Source organism: Rhinopithecus roxellana, chromosome 17, assembly GCF_007565055.1.
Source record: "Rhinopithecus roxellana isolate Shanxi Qingling chromosome 17, ASM756505v1, whole genome shotgun sequence".
Classification (NCBI taxonomy): Eukaryota; Metazoa; Chordata; class Mammalia; order Primates; family Cercopithecidae; genus Rhinopithecus; species Rhinopithecus roxellana.
In genome coordinates this window covers 85,814,771-85,841,663 of record NC_044565.1, presented here as the reverse complement: position 1 = coordinate 85,841,663, position 26,893 = coordinate 85,814,771, and the positions used below count along the sequence as shown (strand labels likewise).

Here is a 26,893-nt window from a genome sequence, read left to right as displayed (position 1 = left end):
AACAGACCAAGGTTCTTACTGATCAAAAAATTGTCCTTGTAGTTGGCCTATTAGAGATCATGGAAGGGCAAACGGCAAAAATCATTACACAGGAAAGAGGTCTGTAATTTGTAGTGATTATAATCAAAGTTACACTAGTTCTTGTTAATAACACTCTACAAGAGCCTGCATTTCTGACTCATCAAACATAAAACATTATCAAAAATCAACATGAGACTAGGTCTTGAGTCAAAGTCACAGGGCATTATTTCCTGGAGAAGGACAAAGGTTGCTATCATTCCTGTACCAATACACACTCTGTGTCTTACTGTGTACACAGAAACCACCAGGAAAAGATGCCAAAACTTACCTTGGTAACAACGGCCCGTTAGCGTGCTAACTCCTTAAGAGCATATACATAATCTTAGAGGTCTGAGGGCCCTCAGAATCCATCCAGCTCACCCTCTTGTTTTTCAGATAAGGACACTGAGACAGAGAGGCTGGATGGAGTTCTCTAAAGTCAAGCTAGAAAAGCCCAGTGGACTCCCAGAGCTCCTGATTGCAGTAACAGTACTGACAATGCCCCCTACCCACCACCATCTGAATCAATTTTTGTACATGCGATCAAAAAGCTTTGTAATCTAAAAATAGTTTTGCTAGATTTTAATGTCCATCTGCCAGCTTTTTCTAATGGTAGGTTAGCAATAGAATAGTAGGCATGTTAAATAAAGCACTCAGCTAGTATCTAACACTTAGTGGGGTCTCTGGGTACCTTTGCTTATTTAACTTTATCCTTCCTTACATAAAAGTTTACTCCTTTTCTTTTCTTTTTTTTTTTTTTTTTGAGATGGGGTCTCGCTCTGTTGCCCAGGCTGGAATGCAGTGGCATAATCTTGGCTCACTGCAAGCTCCGCTCCGCCTCCCGGGTTCACGCCATTCTCCTGCCTCGGCCTCCCAAGTAGCTGGGACTACAGGTGCCCACCACCACGCCCAGCTAATTTTTTGTGTTTTTAGTAGAGACGGGTTTCACCGTGTTAGCCAGGATGGTCTCGATCTTCTGACATCATGATCCGCCCACCTCAGCCTCCCAAAGTGCTGGGATTACAGGTGTGAGCCACCAAGCCCGGCCAAGTTTACTCCTTTTCATATATACCCAGTAATGGAATTGCTGGGTCAAATGGTATTTCTAGTTCTAGATCCTTGAGAAATCACCACACTGTTTTCCACATTGAATTAATTTATATTCCCACCAACAGGGTACTATAAAGACACATGAACACGTATGTTTATTGTGGCGCTGTTCACAATAACAAAGACTTGGAATCAACCCAAATGCCCATCAATGATAGACTGGATAAAGAAAATGTGGCTCATATATACCATGGAATACTATGCAGCCATAAAAAAGGATGAGTTCATGTCCTTTGCAGGGACATGGATGAAGCTGGAAACCATCATTCTAAGCAAACTATCACAAGGACAGAAAACCAAACGCCACATGTTCTCACTCATAGGTGGGACTTGAACAATGAGATCACTTGGACACAGGGCGGGGAACATCACACTCTGGGGTCTGTCGGGGAGTGGGGGGCTGGTGGAGGGACAGTATTAGGAGAAATACCTAATGTAAATGATGAGTTGATGGGTGCAGCAAACCAACATGGCATGTGTATACATATGTAACAAACCTGCACGTTGTGCACATGTACCCTAGAACTTAAAGTATAATAAAAAATAAAAACAAAAAAAAATGAAAGTTTACTCCTTTTCAAAAACTTTGTTCAAGTTTGTTTGTATAGCCTACCAAAATCCTAGATAAAATGTATCTAGGATACATTTTGTATCTCTGTATCTTAACATTCATATTGCCATATCTTTTTGGTGTAGTATTTAGTACAAATAAATGTTTGACATTTTTCATAGGTCACTTAGGCCTCCTGTTTTAAATTGGTCATGTGTATCTCTTGTGCTTGACAGTCAGAAACAGACAAAAATGACCCTGTAAACGTATCTGATTCTCAGCTCTAAACCTTTTCGTTAAGTTTAGGCAAGGTCTGGCTCTTCGGGGAAAGGTTTAATAAGTTCAGTCACCACTCTGATGTCACAAATGAGACACTTGAGGTATCTCAAAGTCTTACTCATAATTTTCTAATATGGAATAATTGTAGGGAGAGGTACAAGATTTCCCCCCATTAATTAAAGGGTATTCAGAGCCCTACAAATACTTACATGAAGGAAGGCAATTTCCAAGAAGGTTGGAAAAGGCAGGTCAAAGATAGGCATCAGACGCTTTCAATTACTGCCCTGGAACCCAGAAGACTCTGATTTATATTACCACTAGAGCAAGCTGGGGTAAACAACAACCTGATTCAGAAAATCTCAGACTGAAATCTGTAACATGGGGGATAATGCTTTCCAAAGACTTCTATTAGTATTATAGTAATGTTCTATAATGTTCTCCAAGATGAAAGTGATACACACATTTTAAGTATTATAAATAATCCTCCTGGAAATTTAGTAGTATTTCTTCTTCATTATCCCTTTATACCAAACTACAGCTGTCTCAACAAGAGGAACAGAGCACTAAAGCTAACTAACCCCCATGAAGGACCAACCCTCTTCCGGTAAGAGCCAGACTGTCTGACTTGGATTTTTCTACACTGACCACGTCTCTCTCCCTCCAAAGAACATGCATCTCCCAATCCCATCTGCCTCTCCCTCCAACCTCAGTCATTTGTTTTTTGGGGTGGGAGGGGGGACCAATTTATCAAAAGTTTAAAATATTTTTATTGTATTTTTCCATTAAATCATTCTCTCAATAAATGTTTAGGATTACGCAGGATCATTTTAATGTGCACTGAGCGCGAATCTGAAACAGGAAAGTACAGTGAGAGAAGATACAAATGCAAAGACCATATTAATTTTTTAAATTAAAAAAAAAAAGTCTTTTTCAGTGTTTTTCCTGCTTCCCAGGAGAAGGACTGAGAGTCACAAATGCCCTCTAAACTTCATAGCAAACAAAACCACAGGTCCCCAGTGTCGTCAGGCCATCAGAACATGTGCCCTTTGAATGTTCCTCACTCCTCCTTGGCTTCTCCTCATCTTCCCTTGCATGAATGCAATATTTCTCAATATGGAAGGCCTCTTTGCAGGGAGGAAACAGGAGCCCTCCCTTCAAAAGATTTATTTCCATAATGAAATGTTGTAATTAACACTTCACATGCTTGTTCACTGTGTGCACACACCAAGCTAGGCATCTTCCACATTATTTTAAGTTCCCACAACAATCCCATAAGGTGGATATTATCCTCATCCTAAAAGAGTCACTTGCCCACCATCACACAGCTAGTAGGCGACAGAGCAGAGACCTCATGTGGGACCCCAGGCCTCTGAAGCCATTCTTCCTTCCTTCTTCAGCATCAGCCCCGAGATTGACAGTCCTGGATAACTGAATCCAAACCCAGGAACACTCAGGTGCTCCAGCCCTGGGAGGACCTCCAAAGTGTATTCAGACAGGCAGACCGAGAGAGCCTCAGGGCCTGTACAGTTTCCAAAGGCTGGACAGAATACGGACAAATATGAGCTAAGAAAAACATAATCCTAAAAACTAGAGGCCACATGGTAAAGGGGGGAAACATTCTAAGCAGTGGCCTGCCTTGCAGATTTGTGACCAAAATACCTCACGACCCTCATCTATCCCAAGCATCCAACATCCAGAGGTTTCATAGAACCCAAACCAAATTCCTCTTCCTTCCTCTTCCCTTTCCCATCCCCTTGGAGAGCATGTCCTAGGGAGTCTAATTCAACAGTTGAAAAGGCCCTGCTTTCTCAAGCCCTCAGCCACAATCTCAGCTTCAGGGCCTTGTTTCTTCCCTGGAAGAACACAACAGTCCCCTAAAATGGTGTTCCTCCCTCCAACTCCCCTCCTCCCTGTGCCTTCCTTTACAGTGTCCCCAGAGGGATCCTTCTGAGACAAATTCTGCATCGGTGGTTCTCAGGGGCAGTCACAAGGGCCTTGAGCCTAGGGGAGGGTCCTCTGCCACTTCTAGCGTAACTCCAAGTTGGTAGTTTTACATATTGAGATTAACAAACAGTTTTCTATTTGAAAAGAAAAATTATCCTGAGCTAGATTCTGGAAACCACTGGCCTACAGGATAAAGGCTAAACTCTTTGGCACCACAGCCCTCCTTGTCCACTCCTATAGTCCTACCCTGAGCTCCTTCTGCAGCTCTTCCCGTGGCTCCTCGACACAGCCAGGCATGTTCAGGCCATTCATGGCACCACTTGCTTGGCCTGAAATCCCTTTCGTCTACTGACATCAACTCTCCTCGGTGAAAACTGAAAATATTTTCTGCTGACCACAGACTTGTTTTCACTTAATCACCTAACTGTATTTCTACCACTGATCACAGTGCCTGGCACATAGTAAGTACTCAAATATTTCACTCGTTCATTCACTAATAAATGAATGAAACAAAATCAGTAAGCACTCATTCTAATAAAGCTTAAAAATAAAGAGATCGCTTAGGTGTGCTTTGAAATGTACTTAACTACCACAGGGTATTCCAACACTATGTAATAAAATTGAATCAATAGATCAATACTAGCATTTTAAAAAATGGAATAGAATAGAAAGTATCAGAGCATCTCATGTGGTGCATGTAAACACTACTTTGTGAAATTTAAATGTGTGTGGATACACACAAATACATTCATAAACATATATTTATGTGTAAGTATATTCTCAAATATACATACATTGATGTGTGTACTATGTTGCCATATAAAATATATTTCTTACTGATAGGGTTGAAAATTGTTTCCTTCAAAATCACAAGTCAGTTATAGGTTACATCTCCATGAGTACTCTGAAGTCATCCATTCAGTTTTTCAAAACACAGAAACATCATCACCCATCATAAAATTCAGTTCGGACAATAATTGTGTTGTGTGTGTCAATTAAAATGGCTCCCTGAATGTTAGGGAGTTAAAAATAAAATCCACATGTGGGCATGCCTGAAGATTACGACTGATTAAATGAATGCACAAAGAAAGCTGCACGGGAACACCTGTTAATTCAGTGTGAGGGGTTTTAGGTTTCGCATTAGTATCAAGTGCATCCTCCAGCCTCGCCTCTCCTCCATCCTGTATTTCTCAAGGCAGTCTTGAATGCCTCTACATTATTTACAAGCATCCATACTAACACTGGCCTTCCTTCAAATGCTTGGAGACAATGAGTATAATTCCACAGACAGTGCGTGTAGGGGCCCAGGGCAAACACTAGAGGCACAATCCTCTGCAGTTCCAGGTATATAAGTGTGTATGTTCACAGTAGAGACATGTAACGGGGCTAATAGATTTGGTCTGTAGGTTTACTTCTCCAAAATCAGCACATAAAACAGCTTGGCTAGAGAAAAAGGTAAAAGCTAACTGGAGAGCCACACTGGCCAAATAACATACTGCTAGTGCCATGGATTTAGGAAGTTACTAGATTGTTTTTGTTGTTATTAACCACAGGAAAAAAGGCTTAAATTATACATCAGTTAAAATGATGATAACATTCTCCTCCACTTGTGCTCTAGAGTGAGGGGCAGATGAATGGCCTTTGGTGCTGCAGCAAAATAGAGTTAATCTATATACAAACTACTACAATTTTAACATTCCGTTCCCTATCTTGCTTGGTCACTATAGTCACCTAATACTCTATGTCCTTGTCACAATACAGTACGCCAGGAAAACTGTGGCCAACATCTGGAAAAATGAACCATGAAATTCTCAAACTCCAACTGCTAACATCTACTCCAGGCTAATGATGACAGAGAAAAACACAAGCAAACTGCAGGCCAACCTTGGGAAGATAGTTTCTTCAGAGATGCCCTCTACTGAGTGTCCCTGATATCCAAGGAACATGGAAGGTAAAGAGACAAAGGTGGAAGAGCTCCAGAAACATCCCAGTGACCTAAGAAAGGAATAGAAAACTAAAGAAATCTTCAGTTTTAGTTCTTTTAACCAAAAAGGGTAAAAACCCTTGGGTGAGATACCTGGAGCATAAAAGGAGGCAGGGGCCAAACCCACAGTAAAGGACTTCTGAGTCATTGTGTAATGGCTTCTACTAAGCTAGCAAACAATGCCTTCAATTTCCCAAACCATTTCTACCAAGTTAACACTGCAGCACGTTAACCTCGTACAGATAATGCCAGAATGAAAATCTAAGACAAATACTCTGGTAGGAGAAAGATTAAACTCCAGAATTCCATCCATCAGCTGGTCTTACTTCTGTTTATTACTAGAAAAAAAAAAATTGTCTTAGTTCACACTGCTAAAACAGAATACCATAGACTGGGAGATGAACTGATAACCGTTTCTCTCTCACAGTTCTGGAGGCTGGAAGTCGGGGTGCCAGCATGGTCAGGTTCTTGGTGAAGGACTTCTTCCTGGTTTACATACAGCTATCCTCTCAGATTCTCACATGGTAGAGAGAAAGATCATTTCCCATGTCTACTTTATAAGGGCACTAATCCCATTCATGAGGGCTCCACTTTCACAACCTAATTACCCTCCAAAGATCCCACCTCCTAACACCCTCATGTTGTGGGTTAAGATTTCACCATATGAATTTGAGTGGGAGGACATAAACAGTCAGCCCATAATAATGTTTTCCATAAGGTACACAGAGTCCATGCACAACGGCTCACACCTGTCATCCCAGCACTCTGGGAAGCTGAGGTGGGCTGATTTCTTGAGCCCAGGAGTTCAAGACCAGCCTGGACAACATGGCCAAACTTTGTCTCCACCAAACAAATATAAAAATTAGCTGGGCATGGTGGTGTGTGCCTGTAGTCCCAGCTACTTGTGAGGTTAAGGTGGGAGGATGGCTTGGGTATGGAAGGTGGAGGTTGAAATGAGCCAAAATCACACCACTGCATTCCAGCCTGGGTGACAGAGCAAGACCTTGTCTCAAAAAAAAAAAAAAAAAAAAAAAAAAAAAAAAAAAAAAGCACACAGAAAATATCTCAAAAGATACACATCAAACTTTTTTTTTTTTTTTTTTTTGAGACGGAGTCTAGCTCTGTCGCCCAGGCTGGAGTGCAGTGGCGCAATCTCGGCTCACTGCAAGCTCTGCCTCCCGGGTTTACGCCATTCTCCTGCCTCAGCCTCCCGAGTAGCTGGGACTACAGGCGCCCGCCTCGTCGCCTGGCTAGTTTTTTGTATTTTTTAGTAGAGATGGGGTTTCACCGTGTAGACCAGGATGGTCTGGATCTCCTGACCTCGTGATCCACCCGTCTCGGCCTCCCAAAGTGCTGGGATTACAGGCTTGAGCCACCGCGCCCGGCCCACATCAAACTTTTAAGAGGAATTATCTTTAGGGAGAAAGATGGGAAAAGGTTTGGGGAAGGAGAAACATTTATTGTCCACTTCTGTAGTATTTGAACTTTTTTTTTTTTTTTGCAATGCATGCATTGTAATGTACAAAGTAATACATTATTTTATAATGCATTTTAATGTAAAATTATTAAACACAAAGAACTCTTTAATAGGTATCACAAAAATTAGGCAGAAATTTTCCCCAGATGAAGTGATAATTAATAGCTCTAACCATGAATGAGTTCTTCAGTCTGACCAGCACTCAATAAAAAGCAGAGGTGCATTCAGACTTAGGTGAGGTGCTGTAGGGAATGTGGAAACAAACGTTACCACTGTCACTGTCTTCAAGGAATTTAGTCATCAGCTGGAGGGAGATTATGGATACACCCACCTGAGTACACACATGACTCTAATAAGACACAGAGAAAACGGGGTACAGAATAGCAAGGGCCAAGAAGAGGAAAGGTTACTGTGAACCATACAGGCAAGAGGGCTCCCGGCCAGGGCTGGAGCTCAGAGTGGAGGCAGTGGGGACAGCTTGGGTTTCCTGCAAACTTAGAGTGAACCAATAGGTAAACATGCAACACAAGGGCGGGCTGAGACTCCGCAAATGGCCCAGCATCTCTGACTTCAGTCCATCTGTTTCTTAGGATGCCTAAAGACACAATCTTGTGACTAATAAGGCAACTTCACATACATGGTCAAAAAATCTAAGGCGTCTGCAGAAATTTAAACCTGAATGGCAAAATTCTTATCAGCCTCACCCAGTAACAGGTACCCATCACTGAATTATGTCATTATCTGAGAGTTCTGAAAATTCAGAGGCTTGCAGCAAAGAAGTCAAAATTTAGAGCTCAGCAAATTCCCTTGAAGATTAACTAATAAAAATACAGAAGAAATAAGAATTGTAGAAAACAGATGTATTTCTCAACCAGAGGATGAAAAGGCTAAGATTCAGGTTTTCGGGAAGTATCACAACATTTTTTACATAAATTCATTGCTTACTTTAGACACATTGCCTGTTTCCCCAAAAGAGGTTACATGTGAGTAAGGAATGTGTATTAATAGAGTACTTATGTCACTGTATGGCTAAAGAATCTAGAATGGCACTCTAATACCAAGCACCTGTCATGCTTTCAGAGTGACGCTTGGTTCTTGAGAATCCAAAAAAGTAAGCTTGGGATAGACTGTTTCCAAGTTACAACATCAACCACACATATTCACAAGACAATAACTTCAGTGCAAACGAAACACCATATTAAAGGCATATTCTAAAGACTGAAATGCGAATGCTTCTCTTTGTTAATTTTGTTTATTCAAAAATCTCAAAAGGAACTGTCCATTATTGGACTCCCCCTTTTTTTTAAGCAACCAACCAAATATGGTAAACATCATCTTGCATTTTATAAAATGTCTTTATCTCTGAATCAAGAACATCACTCTATCTGAAAATGTGTTGTAAACATTCATTGTCACTTACTGTCATCTTCCCAGCAAACTTTCCCCTTTGGGGAATCAGCTCCATGTGGTTCCAGGGAGAGATGCCATGCTTACGTCCCTCCACACTCCACACTCTAGTTCATTGCTCTAGACATTTGAGTAAAGCCTGGTAAATTACAGCCTTTCTCCCAAACACCCCTAATATTTCCAACTGGAACCAGAAAAAATGGAAGGTGGTGGAGAGTGAAGCCCAGGAGCAGTGGGCAGCCATGTTTCCTGTCATCTAGAAGACTACCTACAAGGGGCAGAGACAGAAGCCCACTTACACAAGGTCGCTAACAACAAGAGACAGAGAGATAAAAAGCCTTAATTTCTGCTGTCCCAGGGGCCCTTCACTCTTTCTTCCGATTGGCTATTTAGCCCTTCCCTTGATCATCCAAGAGATACTCTATTCTCTTTCTCCCAAAGTCCTAATATAAAATGCCTTCCTCCACCCCACCCCAATTCTTCTGTATTAGGCATGCCAATGATACCCTCCAACTGCCAGTCAGATGCCCTCTGAGCTGTGGATGGATGGAGCTGATGTGTTCTGTACATATGGCTTCCAGCTCCTCACCAATGTTTGGGGACACCTCTTCTGAAGGCAGCCATTCTAAGAATCCAGTTGGCCATGACCTGGTATAAAAGGATCTTCCAGGTCAATCAGAACCCCATCTCCATACCCAGCCTTACAGACATCTGAAATAGAGGAACAAGGATATTCGGTCATTTAGCAATGAGGACAAAAGACAAAGGATAGGCAAGAGCTGGGGTTGGAACGACAGTATGCCAAAGCCACATGTGAGCTGAGTCAAGGAGGAGCAGATACTAAGTAGAGGGTTCCAATGAATGAGGCACATGGCCCATTAGAAACATAAGTAATGCCTCCAGCCCCACAGTAGCCACTGTCACATAGATTTTTCAGGGCTCATTTGCATGACACTTTGTAATAACTCTCTTGTATGTATGTATGCATTTATTTTTTAAAGACAGGGCCTTGTTCTGTCGCCTAGTCTGAAGTGCAGTGGCACAATCATGGCTCACTGTAGCCTCAGCCTCCTGGGCTGAAGCAATCCTCCCACCTCAGCCTCACAAGTAGCTGGGACTATAGGTGTGCACCACTGTGTCCAGCTAATTTTTTTTTACTTTTCGGAGACACAAGGTCTCACTATGTTGGCCAGGCTGGTCTTGAACTCCTGGACTCAAACAATCCTCCCACCTCAGCCTCCCAAAGTGCTGGGATAATAGGTATGATCCACAGCTCCCGGCCTCTCCTTCTTTTACCCCATCTCCACCACACACCTCTCTTTGTTGTTCAGAGAACTCAAGTGAATCTGTATTCCTTACAATGATAAGGACCTAACCAAAAATACTTTCTATGCATGATTTTTTTCACAGAAGTCAATCATTAGACATATACCAAATATTTAGCTCTGCTGTTACCTGGACCCCTCTCCACTGGATTACTATTGAATATGATCATGTCAAAAGTACTGGTGAATTTGCAGCTTAATAATCAAAACTATCTTCTTTAATTGACTTGGTATCAAAAATCAAATGCAACTTAAGAAACTATTTAACATCTACCTAGCATCAATTTTCTCTCCTAATTAGAAAATTAAATTTAATGATATCACTGAAGATGGAGGTGAAATAAAATTCTAGATAGCTGCGTTGCCTTGTTAAATTTAAAAATATACTTTGCGTCGTTTTCAGTTTGCTTTTATCATGGGGCATGTTTTATTTTTAAAGTATACAGAACTTTACAAATGCATTATATATAAATTAAATTTCTACCTTTTATCATCCTATAATAGAACTTTCTCACAGGTCCACTTTGGTAGAAAACTGCCAAAGGGGTTAACTGTGGAAGTGAATTTAATAACGGCAACAAATAGAACCATCTGAGACAGCAAACACCCATCAATAGGCCCTTATGATGACAACATTTGGGGAAATGAAAAACTTCCTAAGTCTACAGTACCTTTTTTTTTTTTTTTTTTTTTTTTTTGAGACAGAGTCTTGCTCTTGTCACCCAGCCAGGCTGGAGTGCAATGGTTTGATCTCGGCTCACTGCAACCTCTGCCTCCCAGGTTCAAGTGATTCTCCTGTCTCAGGCTCCCGAGTAGCTGGGATTACAGGTGTGTACCACTACATCTAGCTTATTTTGTATTTTTAGTAGAGATGGGTTTTCACCATGTTGGCCAGGCTATTCTTGAACTCCTGACCTCAGGTGATCCACTTGCCTCGGCCTCCCAAAGTGCTGGGATTACAGGTGTGAGCCACCACGCCCGGCCTACAGTAGTTTCTGATGCCTACAACAGATCTGCCATCTGTTTCCAGGCAACCACCAAATAAAAATCACAGCACTATGGTGTTGGTAGCTTTTACAGAGTATTTTCTGCTCTTTCTCTCTCATCTACCACTATTACTCATCTAAGAGAGCAGACAGAAATAAGGTACTGATACGTGCTACAGCACGGATGAAACTTGAAAACGTTTTGTTAAGTGAAAGAAGTTAAGACACAAAGGGGCCACAGATTACATGATTTAATTTTTAGGAAATGTTCAGAAAAGGCAAATCCATAGGGTCTGAATGTAGACTAATAGTTGCCTGGGGCTGGGGGAAAGGAAAATGGGAAGTAACCGCTAATGTACCTGGGATTTCTTTGCGGAGTAATAAAAATGCTCTGGAATTAGACAGTGCTAATTGTCACAAAACTCTGAGTATATTTTAAAAACTGCTGAATGGTATACTTCAAATGGGGTGTATTTTACAGTATGTAAATTGTACTTCAATAAAGCTGATATGTGTGTGTGTGAGAGAGAGAACACACACGCAGACAGAGTCAGGAAAAGGATAAGAAGGCAGAAAGGTCACATACATTTTTCCTCTTTTGCTTACACAGGCAGTCCCCAAATAAAGAGCAATTGTATTCCTTAAATTCAGTCATAAATCAACTCTCAATTCTATGAGATTTTCTCACAGAAGAATGGAGCGCCTCAAAAGTAAGTGACTGACTTAGGGAAAGAATTCTGGTGGAGTGGAGAGAATGAGGAGTTTAGACAAAGGCTAGGGGCGGCACAGGAGACAAAAAGAGGAATGGGGATCAAGAGAGGTTCTCTGAAGTGACTGAGGAAGCAGAACCTGGGCTCCCAAAGAGTGAGGGGCAGGAATGGGGGCTGGGCCAGGAAGGGGGATGACTGCATGGTGAATAGTCAGAAACTCTGGGAGCATGAGGCTTCCATCTGCGTGTTCTCCCATGCCTGGATCACTCACCTCAGCGACTGTGAGATTTCAGCCATTGCTGAGTTGAGAAGAGTCTGAGGTAGAACAGGAGCAGGAATCCAAGCTGACTTCGGAAGCAGGGGAGAAACTGGGTCTATAGTGGTGAAGAGACAGAGGAGGGAGGGGAAGGAACCAGAGGAAAATTACACCTAAAAAAGTAAAGCAAAGATTCTTCCACCCTTATGGTGAGAAAACTGTGGAAGCCATTTATATGCGAAAAATAAATTGAGGGTATAATCTAGGACTATGTGTAAAGACCTCAACAGACTTTCTCTCAATAGTTTTCATGAATGACTTGGATATAAAATGCTCTTTCAGATTCAGATTTCACAAACAATGGTAGTATAGTTACTGTGTGCTAGGGACCACACCTCTTTCACAAAGAGTCCCAAATAATGCATAATTTAGGGATACAGCCTGAAGAGTAGATGAGGAAAATAACGGGTAGCTATTAAATCCCTGTTAATCCTCTCTGTAAAAACCCATTCCACCATGCAAGAAGCTGTTCTCTTTCCCTCGGGGCAGGAAAGTGTCACCTCTGAACAGAATGTTAGGTGTGTGAATAAGAAGAGCCCTAACATGATTTAGACAGTGAGTCCAGGTGTGAGATGGCATATACTATCTTGAGCAGCCCAGAACAGACTTTGTTTTTTTTTTTTTTTTTTTTTTTGAGACGGAGTCTCGCTCTGTCGCCCGGGCTGGAGTGCAGTGGCCGGATCTCAGCTCACTGCAAGCTCCGCCTCCCGGGTTACGCCATTCTCCTGCCTCAGCCTCCCAGGTAGCTGGGACTACAGGCGCTCGCCACCTCGCCCGGCTAGTTTTTTGTATTTTTTAGTAGAGACGGGGTTTCACCATGTTAGCCAGGATGGTCTCGATCTCCTGACCTCGTGATCCGCCCGTCTCGGCCTCCCAAAGTGCTGGGATTACAGCAGACTTTGTTTTAAGGAGAGGTGTCCTCAGAGACCTGCAGCCTAGCCTCTTCAGTTTTGCTGCAGTGGAAAACGAAGCAGCCATGACTAGGCTCAGGTCTCAGCCTCCTCTCTCCAAGTTCCAGTGGTCTTTAGGTTACCTACCCCTTAAAATGACAGGTGTGTGTGTGTGTGTGTGTGTGTGTGTGTATCAATCTCTCCCTTTAAATTACTACAGCAGGCCAGGCGCAGAGGCTCACGCCTGCAATTCCAGCATGTTGGGAGGTCAAGGTGAGTGGATCACCTGGGGTCAGGAGTTCGAGACCAGCCTGGCCAACATGGTGAAACCCTGTCTCTACTAAAAATACACAAATTAGCCAGGTATGGTGGTGGGCACCTGTAGTCCCAGCTACTCGGGAGGCTGAGGCAGGAGAACCACTTGGACCCAGGAGGTGGAGGTTGCAGTGAGTCGAGATCGCACCATTGCACTACAGCCTGGGCGACAAGAGCAGACCTCCACCTTACTACAGCAATAATTGCCTATACTAACTTCCTGGCAGTTGTATACATATATAGTCTCATGTAAATAGGTTTCCTCTTCCTAATTAGATCATTCTAGGCCATGTTTTATAGATTTCTTTACACATTCAATAAGAGGTTGGCTCTGTTCGTTCACTAAAAGTCAAATGTTTCACACACACACACACACACACACACACACACACACACACACACACACTAGTCCCCTTTACCCTGGGTTTCACTTTCCATGGTTCAGTTACCTTCAGTCAACCATGGTCTGGAAATATGAAATGAAAAACTGCAGAAATAGGCAATTCATACGTTTTAAATTGCATGCCATTCTGAGCACTGTGATGAAATCTTGTGCCATCTCGCCCCATCCCGCCTGGGACGTGAATCATCCCTTTGTCCAGCAGATACACACTGTAGACGCTCCCTGTTAGTCACTTAGCAGTCGTCTTGGTTATCAGATTGACTGTCAGGTAATCCTTATTTGACTTAATAATGGCCCTGGGCTGGCAATTCAGATATGCTAAAAAGAAGCCACTGTCAAGGGCTTCCTTTAAGTGAAAAAGTAAAAGTTCTAAGAAAATAAAAAAAAATCCTATAATGATAATGTCTATGTTAAGAATGAATCTTCTATCTGAGAAATAGTTAAGAAGGAAAGAATTCGTGTTAGTTTTGTTACGGCACCTCAAGCAGAAATGCACTTTTCTTGTCTCATAGTAGAATCAACACGAATTAGGGGAAGATGTAGTCTTTAAAACATTCTGCAACTGTCTTCTTTTTACTTCAAATAAAAAGCTGCTTTCCAAAAAGTCCAGCTTAGTTTGAATCACCCCATGTTCCATGATACCAAGGCAACTGGTCAGAGGTCAGGAAAGTGGGCCTGCCATCACGGGATGCAAGCAATCATTTACAGAAAACATAAAAACTACTTCACAGTGCTAGTTAACAGGATTGACCAATGCTCTTCTCAGCTTCCTTCCAAACTGTAAACAGTAACACCTCAGAAGTGGGGAAGTACCATCTATCATGTTTTCACTCCACATTCCACTTTAGAAATAAGTATATATCTTGCCAGTCTGTTACATATACAAAAGATACATATTTCAAAGACATAGTATAAAAAATGTAAAGCATCTCATTAATAACTTTTAATGAGGATTGCATGGTAATATATTTCGGATATCTATAAATATTTTTCGATATAAATGTAAAATTTTGGATACGACAATAGTCAATGTTAATTCTGATTATTATTTTTTTTGAGATGGAGTCTCGTACTGTCACCCGGGCTGGAGTGCAGTGTTGCAATCTCGGCTAACTGCAACCTCCACCTCCCAGGTTCAACGGATTCTCAGCCTCCCAAGTAGCTGGGATTATAAGCGCCCACCACCATGCCTGGCTAATTTTTTTGTATTTTTAGCAGAGATGGGGTTTCACTAGGTTGGCCAGGCTGGTGTTGAACGCCTGACCTCATGATCCACCTGTCTCGGCCTCCCAAAGGGCTGAGATTACAAGCGTGAGCTACCGTGCCCGGCAATTCCAATTATTTTCTTAAAACATATCTAAGTCTTAAACTTTTATAAGCTGAAGAGTTGAGGTTTCTTATCACTCAGCTTACCGAAGGGGGAAGCTTTCAGATGAAGCTTTTCTCTACTTGGAGAAAAAGCTGCTGCTTTCAATCCTGCCAGGTGCTCCGGGTCAAGTTCTCTGTACTTCCTTCTGATCATCAGGCTGATGTGTGACTCAGACATGAATCAGACTGATTTTCAAGCAGCAGAGTTTAAGGAAAATGGAAGAACTAGGCAGTGGAAGTGACCGATTCCAGGACGATTCATTTTTGTAATGATAAGCTGGTACCTGACAAGTGATCACAGGCCTGATTTCTACATTTAAAAATAAAAAAAAAAAAACTGGTATAGCCAGGCTTTGTGGCACACACTTACAGTCCCAGCTACTCGAGAGGATGAGGCAGGAGGATCACTGGAGATCAGGAATTCAAGGCTGTAGTGAGCTATGATTCTGCCACTGTACTCCAGCCTGGGCAACACAGAAAGACCCCATCTCTAAACAAACAAGAAAACCAGTCGACATGGTGCATACTATACAGAGATGCTATCGCCCCTGCGAAATATCTTAGTCTGATTCCCTAATACCAACTGGGTATGCTACAATTCAATTCAATTCTGACACCATCTACCTACCATTATTGTTAAATCCCATAGGATAAAGGGCTTGGTCCCACAAGACTGCCCCCACATCAGATGCCAGTTCCAAGTCTCAGGCCACAGGCTATAAATTCAGGGGTTCCCAAGAACCCCCTCAGGTTCAATAATATGTTAGAACAACTCACAGAACTTAGGAAAACACCTTCCCCTTTATGTTTACCAATTTATTATAAAGGTTACAACTCAGGAACGGCCAAATGGAAAAGTGCACAGGGCAGGTACTGGGGTGGGGTGGGGCTTCCATGTCCTCTCAGGGCACCCCACCCTCCCTGCACCACCTCCCCACAGATGAGTGGATGGTGCTGAAAGTTCCAATTCTCTAATCGCTCAGTCTTGGGTGCACAGCATCATCCTGAGGCTAGTTAGGGATGGGAGACTATCCCTACCCAAAGTCATGGAATTAGCACAAACTCAGGTGCAAGAAAAGGGGCACCTTATGGATAACAAAAGACACTCCCATCACTCAGGAGACTCCATGGGTTTTAGGAGCTCTATGCCAGGAACCCAGAACCAAGACCACATATATTTCTTATTACACTGCATTTGAATTAAAAGCAATTCCAGAGGGTGAGTAAGACGAAGACGAGTAAAGTAAAAGTTATTATAAAAATGTTTTTTAGGCCAGGCGCAGTGGCTCACGACTGTAATCCCAACACTTTGGGAGGCCGAGGCAGGCGGATCATGAGGTCAGGAGATCGAGACCATCCTGGCTAACACGGCGAAACTCCGTCTCTACTGAAAATACAAAAAATTAGCCGGGCTTGGTGGCGGGTGCCTGTAGTACCAGTTACTCGAGAGGCCGAGGCAGCAGAATGGTGTGAACCCGGGAGGCGGAGTTTGCACTGAGCTGAGATCCCGCCACTGCACTCCAGCCTGGGCGACAGAGCAAGACTCCATCTCAGAAAAAAAAAAAAAGTTTTTTACAACTCACAAATAACAACCTAATAATAGGAAGTATCTGTCAATTGGGTGAAAATTAGTAACGAGTAGTTTACCTCACCCTATTTCCTTAGATACATAAACCTTGAAAGCAGCTTAGTAAAGGGCACAGGTGGTGGTTCCACTATCAGTACAAGATGAACTGCACCATTAAAAGATGAATTCCTGCATCTTTTGTAAATCTGCCTCAGAATTCAGACTGAAGCCTAGATTAGACTGTATCTACCAAAAGCCCTAGAGGGACACAGGAAACGTGATACGTACATTTTTATGGCTCTAAGCAAAGCTTTAGAACATGCACGTTCAGCAGAAACCCCACAATAGCACTCCCTCCTGTTGGGCCTATCACTGTATCACTGCCCTATAAGGGACAGGAAGATATCTCCCTTTTCTCAAAAGTCAAGTGGTTAGCCTTTCACAACACTCCCAAATGAAGTGGATTTTTTTTTTTTTTTTTGGTGAAAAGAGATATATATATTTACAATTAGCCAGCTGGACTCAGTTTGGATGATCCCAATTTTGTTGGCAACATCCAAAGCATCATAATCAGGAGCCAGTGGAACATATGCCTTCTTCTCTCCATCAGGCCGAATCAGGGTGTTGACCTTGATCACATCAATGTCTCAGAGCTTCTTCACGGCCTGTTTGATCTGGTGCTTGTTGGCTTTAACATCCACAGTGAACACAAGCGTGTTGTTGTCTTCTATCTTCTTCATGGCAGACTCAGTGGTCAGCGGAAACTCGATGATAGCATAGTGGTCAAGCTTGTTTCTCCTGGGGGCGCTCTTCTGAGGATATCTGGGCTGCCTCCAGAGTCGCAGTGTCTTGGGGCTGCTGGAAGGTGGGTGACATGCGGATCTTTTGTGTGTGTGTGGCTGTGGACACCTTTCAACACTGCCTTCTTGGCCTTTAAAGCCTTCGCTTTGGCTTTGGCTTTAGGAGGACCAGGAGCTTTCTTCTTTACTTTCAGTGCCATCTTCTGAAAAGGGTCCCAAGTGTATCTTTAAGGTAATTCTGTTGGGTTTGAAACTTTATTTCTTCCTAGACTTGAGCGTGGTTCAGATGAAGTGGTCTCAAACACCGAAAGAAGGGGACCGGATGACCATCAGTACTCTGCATCAGTCACAAAAGGCGATCCCCAAGTCCGGGCATCAACTGGCCTGTTGGATATGTAAATTATCATCCCCACTCAAGGCCTACTGAATCAGAAACTTTGGGGATGGGCCCAGCATCCTGTGCTTTAACAATCCCTCCACTTTTCGAACCACTGAACCACACTATTCTATTCCAGACACTACTGGATTGTTCTGTAACTCCTGCTATCAGCATATAGTTTTTTAGAGGGCTCAGAGATTTTTCTGTCCCACAGAATAAGTAAGTAAAAGAAAAAGTAGGATAAGATAATTTCCTTCATTACCTTCCTCCAACAGATGGTTTTCCTGGTATCTTGTAAATTCAATGAAAACAATTCCCACCCCCTCCGCCCAATATCATTTAACCTGGAAGCAACATCTTTCCTTTTCAATAACTTGCCATGGTTCCTCATGGTTTCTTCTAGACCACAGGATGCATTCCTGAGAATTCCAAAGATCTTTTTAACATGTTTGGATTACCTCACTAGCAATCTTCTCTGCCAGTGAGCTTTACATCTTTTTTTTTTACTTTACTGAATATTGAAAAAGAATATACGCTGCAAAGTCAGTATGCCTTCAGCCACTTAGCAGCAGTATGCCCTTGGGCAAGCTATTTAATCTCTCTGGAACCTGTTTTGTCATTTATACAATGTAGACAGTAATAATCTCTCTCATATGATCGTTATGGGATTAAATGTTAATATATGCAAGCATTTCCCACAGTGCCTGGCACACAGTGTAAGTACCATATTGAGTGTTTGCTATTATTATGACTACAGTTATTGAGGGACCTAGATAAACATCCTAGAAAGGTTAAGACAAATGATGGATAGTAAGGACAGCTGCAGGCTCTCCTCTCAAACTGTAGGAAAAGACCACATGCAAAGAACAAGGAACTGTTCTGTAGTTTGCAAACAAAATGGTGCTTTAAAAAGGAGATAATACATAGCCTGGAATGAGAAAGTAAAAGACTCATGATCAAAGGTAACTGGCCACCATTAGCATACTAGCCTAAAGACTCAAATGAAAATTCAAGAAAAAGAGGTGAGAGATTAAAATACAAACGCTTTACTAGCACAAGCCAGGGTTATGATTTCCATAAAGTTCCATGTTAATGAACGATAATGAAGCCCAAATTCTAGAGTGACTGATTAATCATTCATTCAGGCAAACTCAAGAAAGATCTTTAAATCAACACCACTCAAGAGACAAATTATCCTAAAGCAGTTGAATAGTTTTTCTGTAGCACATAGTTAGCTGTACCTCCAACGTCCATTCTCCTCTTCCTCTTTTCTGTTATATTCCAATTTTTCTAGCCAACTTGCTTGGCTGAGACTGACCAAACTTTCACTCTAAGGGTTGCATCCTGTTTAGAAGTTAACAGCACATGAGATTCTCCAACTCCAGTGGGAGAGGCACATGACCCAAGTCACGATCAATCACGCCAGTGAGACTGATATATCTGAGCCATGAAAAGCAGAGAAGCAACCTCTTTTCTGCTGGATGTCCATAGTCCAAGGGGGCCTGGGACCTGGGGCAGCCATCTTGGGACTACGGGACGGAGCCTGCTTGTGAACAGAGCCTGCACTAGAAAATAAAGCCAGAGTAGAGAGAAAGAAACTAGATCCTGGTCACACCATTTAAGTCCAGGAGTAAGTCTTGCTTAAAGACTGAATTTGCCTACTGTGTGACCAATAAATCCTCTTTGTCACTTAAACCACTCCGGGTTAGGTTTCCTTTGTCCACAATAAAGACGACTCTAAATGATGCATGCTTCATAATCAGATTCCACTATAAAGGCAACAAAAACGTGAGTTATAGTTAGAATTAACAGTAAACTTAACTTCTCAGGTTGTAACTTTGATTTACTTATCACAATTAAAGACATTAAGGAAAAAATCATTTGGAATAAATTTCACTTGGAATTTCATTTGAAATCTCAAAGTACAGATGCAGGACCTTGAATAAACTCTGTTTTGATCCTTGGTTTACATATATTCAGTACAGCTGAGTTTTCAGACCCACAGAATGCTTTCCTGATTTTCGGGGCAATTTTAGGGTAAAACACTCCTCACCCCCACCAGGGCCATGGAGAAAGTGTGCTCTAGGTGTTCACCAGCAACAAGGGAATGAGAAATCACAAAGTAAGGACATGTTCCACGAACTGATGAACCAATGGCAAACTTACCTGTTACTGTATTAAATGTGCCTTTACCAGATTAAGCTATTGCTTTTCAGATGTAAAATCCTTGCATGTGATACTAACCCATCTTGGTACAGGTCAGGCCAGTTAATGTATCACAGGCACTAAGTACACAGGTAAATTTGTATATTTTTGAGTGTAAGGAATAATACGCTTCAATATTTTGAAATGTTAAGATTTATCAAAAATAAAAGAATTCTTACAAACTTAGGGCAGCTGTTATTGAATTGCTATAAATAACACTCTGTGCTCTGAATAATTTTGGCCATTAGAGTTGACAGCTCTCCAAATATGGAACTGACTACCTTACAAAATGGTCAGCTGGCTCTCGCAGGACACATTTAAATAGAGGTGAGACAACCTTCGAACGGGACAGTGCCATGGGAACAGGGCAGATGATTTTAAGGGGCATCCTGATTTTAGGCATCCTGGGCCTCTGACAGGCATGAAGGACTCACCTGCCAGAGCCTTGATGCGGGACCGCTCAAAGAGCCGTGCAGAGCTGTTTTCATTGTCCCAGTCATCAACATCCCAGCGGTTGTTGACATCACTGTACTGCTGCTGGATCTCAATGTTGTCATAGTCTGTGGCTACTGTGGTCGTCATCTTGAACTGTCTCAGCTGCTCCTCCACATCAGCTCCTTCTTAGAGTTCTATGAGAAAGAAAAGGAAAAACATTTAGATGTCTAAAGTACATACAGTTCCCACGGAACCTACTGGGATAAGAGTGAGTAGAAAGTAAAACAGTGCTTGCCAAGAATAGGTCTTCTGGAGCAACGCTGGTTTCAGATTTTAGCACTGTCTCATAATAGGTGTGTGACCTTAGTCAAGTTACTTAGTATCTCTAAGCCTCAGTTTCCCCAACCATTAAAGAGGGAAGATACTTCAGAGGTTGTTGAGAGGACTGAATGACATGATGGATGCCCCCAAAATAGTGGGTTTATTCCTTTTTTCCAAAGTTTAAACTCTGAAATTTAAAAATGTTATTGGAGGGCCGGGTGCAGTGGCTCACGCCTGTAATTCCAGCACTTTGGGAGGCTGAGGTGGGCAGATCACCTGAAGTCGGGGGTTCAAGACTAGCCTGGCCAACATGGTGAAAACCCGTCTCTACTAAAAATACAAAAATTAGCCGGGCATGGTGGCGCATGCCTGTAACCCCAGCTACTCGGGTGGCTGAGGTAGGAAGAATTGTTCCAATCTGGGAGGCGGAGCTTGCAGTGAGTAAAGATCACGCCACTGCACTCCAGCCTGGGCAACAGAGCGAGACTCCATCTCAAAAAGGAAAAAAAAAAGAAATGTTATCGGAGGTAGATCAACACCTATGTGGGCTTCTGAATGAACTCATTTATTCCTACAGTGTATCACCATAAATTATAATCTTTAAGCTTCTCCTGGAAATTCATAAAATGTTACATAAGAGAACTAGCAGATCATTTTATCTAAACATCTCACTTACATATTAGAAAACCGATGTAAGATGTAAGGCCAGGCACAGTGGCTCACGCCTGTAATCCCAGCACTTTGGGAGGCTGAGGTGGGTGGATCACCTGAGGTCGGGAGTTCCAGGCCAGCCTGACCAACATGGAGAATCCCCATCACTACTAAAAATAAAAAATCAGCTGGGCATGGTGGCGCATGCCTATAATCCCAGCTACTCGGGAGGCCGAGGCAGGAGAATTGCTTGAACTCAGGAGCTGGAGGTTTTGGTGAGCCGACATCATGCCATTGCACTCCAACCTGTAAGGAATAATATGCTTCATCTCAAAAAACTACATCTCAAAAAACAAGAGCAAAACTCCATCTCAAAAAAAAAAGAGAAAAAATTAAGATGTAAGTATATGGCAACCAAGGACAGTACCAGTGCACAGTAGATGCTCAGTACACGATTGCTATTCTTTATCCTGAACTAATGAGCTTTAAACATAGCTTCTCCCTTCAGTATAGCATTATTCACTCATTGAACCAAATACAATGAAGACTTACTACGCACTTGCGCTGCACCAGATGCTAGGGATACAAACGAACACAATAAGGACCTGGCCCTAGGGAAACTTATATCCTAGTGGTAGGAGCTGGACAAAAAGCACACAAGAAAAGGCAAGACAGTTTAAAGAAAAAAAAAATGACAGCAGAGTCATGTGATAGAGGGAGTGACTATTTTTAGATCTGGTGATCAGGGAAGGCCTCTCTGAGTGGGTCCTGAAACTGAGAACTCAATGTCAACAGGAATGAATCACGCACAGATCAAGAAGAACAGTGTTTCAGGCAAAGGAAGCAGCACAGCATGCGGGAGGAACAGCAAGTTCAGTGTGGCAGAGTCTAGTGGGCAGTGGGAGAGACTCGGAGACAAGGTGGGGAGGGATGTGGGCAAGCCCAAGTGTGACGGGAAGCAACTGCAGGATTTTAAGCTAATAACCGACACCACCCTTGAGTGTATTTGTAAAATATTCTTCCCAGGGCTGTGTGGAAAAACAGATTCTAGGCGGCAATAATGGAAGCAGGGGCCACTTGGAAGGTTACTCCAGAAATGATGGCGGTGCAGCTCTGGGTGGAGAAGTGGGGATGGTTAAGAGGTGGATGTGCTTAGAGGTGGATGTGCTTTGGAGGGAGAACTGACAGGACCTGGTAAAGAACTAACTAGACCTGCAGCGTTGAGAAACTGAGCTAGTGCTATGCCTGATGCCTGTGGGTGTGGTTAAATGTGGTTAAATTCCTGCATATTTTAAATTTCACTGTGGGGAATCAGGCTCAGTCAGGCATATAAAGCTATCTAAGTAAGTTGTTAATCTGCAAACGTAAGAAGAAAGGAGGAAAAAGACCACCTCCCTTTTAAAGTGGTATGAAGATATCCCAAGGAAAAAAACGTGTTATCAACATTTTTTTTTTTTGAGATGGAGTTTCGCTCTGTCACCCAGGCTGGAGTGCAGTGGCACCATCTTGGCTCACTGCAACCTCCGCCTTCTGGGTTCAAGCAATTCTTCTGCCTCAGCCTCCCGAGTAGCTGGGACTACAGGCGTGAGCCACCATGCCCAGCTAATTTTTGTATTTTTGGTAGAGTTGGGGTGTCACCATATTGGCCAGCTGATCTCAAACTCCTAGACCTTGTGATCCACCTGCCCTGGCCTCCCAAAGTGCTGGGATTACAGGTGTGCGCAACCATGCCTGGCCGTTATCAACATCTTAAAACTCAAAAATTTATTGTCAGGTTTTTGTACCTGGATGCTCATTTAGTGAAAGCCTTATTCAGCGTGCACCAAGATGTGCACCTGGGCCAGAGTCAGCAGGCCTCCTCACGACAGCCTGCGTGCTAATCAAACCAGACACCACTCAGCAACACAGAAGGATCATTCAAGAGATGATTCTTCCCCCTCATATATGACACTAAATAAAAAATAAACAAACCCATATATGCAGAAAAGAAACATTTATCGTGTTTGAAATGCAGCTTTCTAAAAGTTCCAGCACATAACCACATATGCCACATGCAACCGAGTTTCCATGGTAAATAAGTTGAAACAAATTAACTACACCTTAAATAAATAGTAGGTTCTTGGGTGGTACCAGCACACAACTGCCTGCTCTTTTGTCATAGCTGTTTTCTCACATGCTATCCAAGAGCATCGCCGACACACCCCACATGTTCCTGAGGAAGAAGCACCGAATCCACCTTACAACTGAGCCACAATATCTGTGACTCAAACTGTCACCCACCTCTGCTCTAACAGAAAAACCCTGAATGGAAGTAAAATCTTGGGTTCTCATCAGATAGACATACTCAATCCCAAATAAGGACATTCATGGGTATACTAGTTTTCACACCTACATTAGCAATTTATTTATGGGATTTCATAAAAACACAAAAACTTCAGAAACCTAATCCAGTCAGTGCATTCCACTGAATGATCTTACAGTGGCATTTAATATTCAAAGTCATAAACCCTTCTAAAAAATGAAAATTAATATTGTCATGCAATCATCTGACCTTGAATATAGTTAACTTTCATTACTATTATCAACATCAAAGACTTTTATAAAATTCAGCCTTGGAGGATTCTATCTCTAGGGAGAAAATGTGAAAGTGCTATCAATCCCAAATTCTTAAAGTACCGAAAGTAAAATTTAATCCAACCCAACTCAAGGTGAAACCCAAGCAAGGCATGCCTCTCCCCAGATAAGTTTTAGCTATTTGGTGCCACCTGCTGACCAATGAGAAGAAACCTCCAGGGCAGCTATACCTGTGCTGCAACATCCACCGCACTTGACTCCTGCAGAAGCCCAGCCTGGCCCCCTGCCCTGCCCCCACCTGAGAATCTCTCTTTCTATCACTGAACCAACAACTGCTTTCCACAGATTTCCTCTTTTTGTTTGACAGAATCTCTCTCTGTTGCCCAGGCTGGAGTGCAGTGGCATGATCTCAGCTCACTACAACCTCCGCCTCCCAGATTCAAGCATTTCTCCTGCCTCACCCTCCTGAGTAGCGAGGATTACAGATGTGCACCATCATGCCCAGCTAATTTGTGTATTTTTAGTAGAGATAGGGTTTCACCATGTTGGCCAGGCTGGTCTCAAACTCTGACCTCAGGCAATCCGTTTGCCTTGGCCTAAGAAGTCCTGGGATTACAGGTGTGAGCCACCTTGCCCAGCCCACAGATTACTTAATAAGTAAGTGGTAATTCTTGTCTTAAGCTTAAAGTAAGTCATTCAGAGAACTAAAGCACTTTTTTCCCTAATGTTCTTTCTTAATGGTGTTCCTTAAAATCAGTTATTGTTCCTTAAAACGGAAAGGTTAGGCCGGGAGTGGTGGCTCACGCCTGTAATCCCAGCACTTTGGGAGACCAAGGCAGGCAGATCCCTTGACCCCAGGAGTTCAAGACCAAGCCTCGACAACACAGTGAGATCCCCATCTCTACAAAAATAATAAAAAAAAATAGCCAAGTGGGGTGGCATGCGCCTGTAGTTCCAGCTATTTGGGAGGCTGAGGTAGGAGGATCACTCGAGCCAGCGAGGTGGAGATTGCAGTGAAACATAATCATGCCACTGCACTCCACCCTGGGTGACAGAGTCAGACTCTGTCTCAAAAGAAAAAAACAAAACAAAAAAAAAAACAGAAGTGGGAAGTGAAAGAATCCAAATTATCCACTAGTCTGCGTACAAAATAAATACATATATATATGCCAGTCACAGTGGCTCGCACCAGTGGCTCACACCTGTAATCTCAACAATTTGGGAGGCCACAGTGGCCAGACCACTTGAGCCCACGAGTTTGAGACCAGCCTGGGCAAGATGGTGAGATGCCCTCCCCACTCCTCTTCACTGTCTCTACAAAAACCAGCTAGGATGGTGGCACGTGCCTGTAGTCCCAGCTACTTGGGAGGCTGAGGCGGGAGGATCACTTGAGCCCAAGAGGTCAAGGCCACAGTGAGCCATGATTGCGTCACCGCACTCCAGCCCAAGCGACAGAGTAAGACCCGTCTCAAAATAACAACAACAAAAAAAGCAATGCTCTGAGTTCTTCTTTTTATTCAACTGTTTCACTTAAGTGTCCAGAATTTGTTACTAGAGACAGACATCTTTTTTCTTCAGTATTCTCCATCTGTCCAAAGACAATGTTCTTTGTCCAAAGACAAAACTGAGTATTTACAGTGATAGAACCCATTATTTTATTTTCAAAGCAATTTCAAGGCAAAACATCCCTTGCTCCCACCATAGCTATCGTGGAAAGGTCCCTTCTAGGCACTCAACAGCAGCAAGGGAGGGATGTGAGGGTGAAGAAGTCAGAGTCAGGACAAGAGTATGGAAGAGTGTGCCCATGGCATGGAGACTCCGAACTCCAGCATGCTACAAACATCATTATCCTCCAACCCACTTCCACATGGGACTGGGCCAGCTGTGAGGACAGTTTATATCACACATACAGGTGTCCCAGGAGGTTATCTAAAAAGGGTGGGGTTTTCTCAAGGTGCTATTGGCCATGGCTCCCGTGGGCTGTGAAGTCATCTGTACTTCTTTAAATAGCTGTGGGAAGGTTAGGAAAAGAAGGGAGGAAGGCTTGGCCATCTTGGAACTCTGCCTGGTGGTTCCACCATTAGGAAACCGGGAAAGGACTATGTAAGGCTGATACAAGAAAAGGGAATCTCCCCTTGAAGAGAAGGGCCCTCGTGCTTCTACTAGCAGAGCGAGGGCCTGGATTCCACTGGACTTGATCACCACAGTAGGAGCTCATTAAACAACTTATGAATGAATAAAAACAGTAATACCCTTCGTGTGATATGGGTAATGCCCATGTTCTTTGTGAGTAGGTTTCAAAAAGATACTCGAAAGTGTCTATCTACTTACCCCGCTCTTCTCCATTGTGGGGTGGGGTGGGATGGGATGCGGTAGGGGGAGTGAATGTGTGTGTGTGTGTGTGTGTGTATAAAAAGGAATATGTAGAAAAGCCAAGATCCTCCCGCTCAAATTACTCTTCTCTAATCCTACGTCCTATGAACTGGAATTTTCCATAAGATGCACATAAGATGAAATTCCAGATGCTTTATTATTTTCTGCTTCAATAAGCAGACACTAAATTCATTTCTTCAAACAGGTGGACCAAGGCAGAAATGGATGTGGAAATTATTATCCTGAATCTTTGAGGCAAAGGTTTCTACAGCTCTGGCATGAGCTACCACAGGTCAAAACCATTAGGAAAGAAACTGGAATGTTACCATGCCAGGCTTTAGAAGTATTCTATTAGTTCTCCTCTATATTAATTAAAATTCGTAAAGGCAATACCTGGAACAGCCCAGAGGGAAAATACTTTACCTGTTCTCTTACTTCCCAAGATGCCACACTTATTTTCTAAG

General features: G+C 42.8%; 1 protein-coding gene across 2 annotated transcripts in view; it reads right to left on the bottom strand.

Moving 5' to 3' along the window:
* Positions 1-26,893, bottom strand: part of SPTBN1 (spectrin beta, non-erythrocytic 1) — a 212,491-nt gene that overhangs the window by 124,359 nt on the left and 61,239 nt on the right. For both annotated transcript variants that reach the window (XM_030921675.1, XM_030921676.1), the window contains exon 2: positions 20,510-20,704. In XM_030921675.1, the coding sequence (XP_030777535.1) occupies positions 20,510-20,657 (148 nt within the window). In that variant the 5' untranslated portion in view covers positions 20,658-20,704. The remainder of the gene's footprint in view (positions 1-20,509; positions 20,705-26,893) is intronic.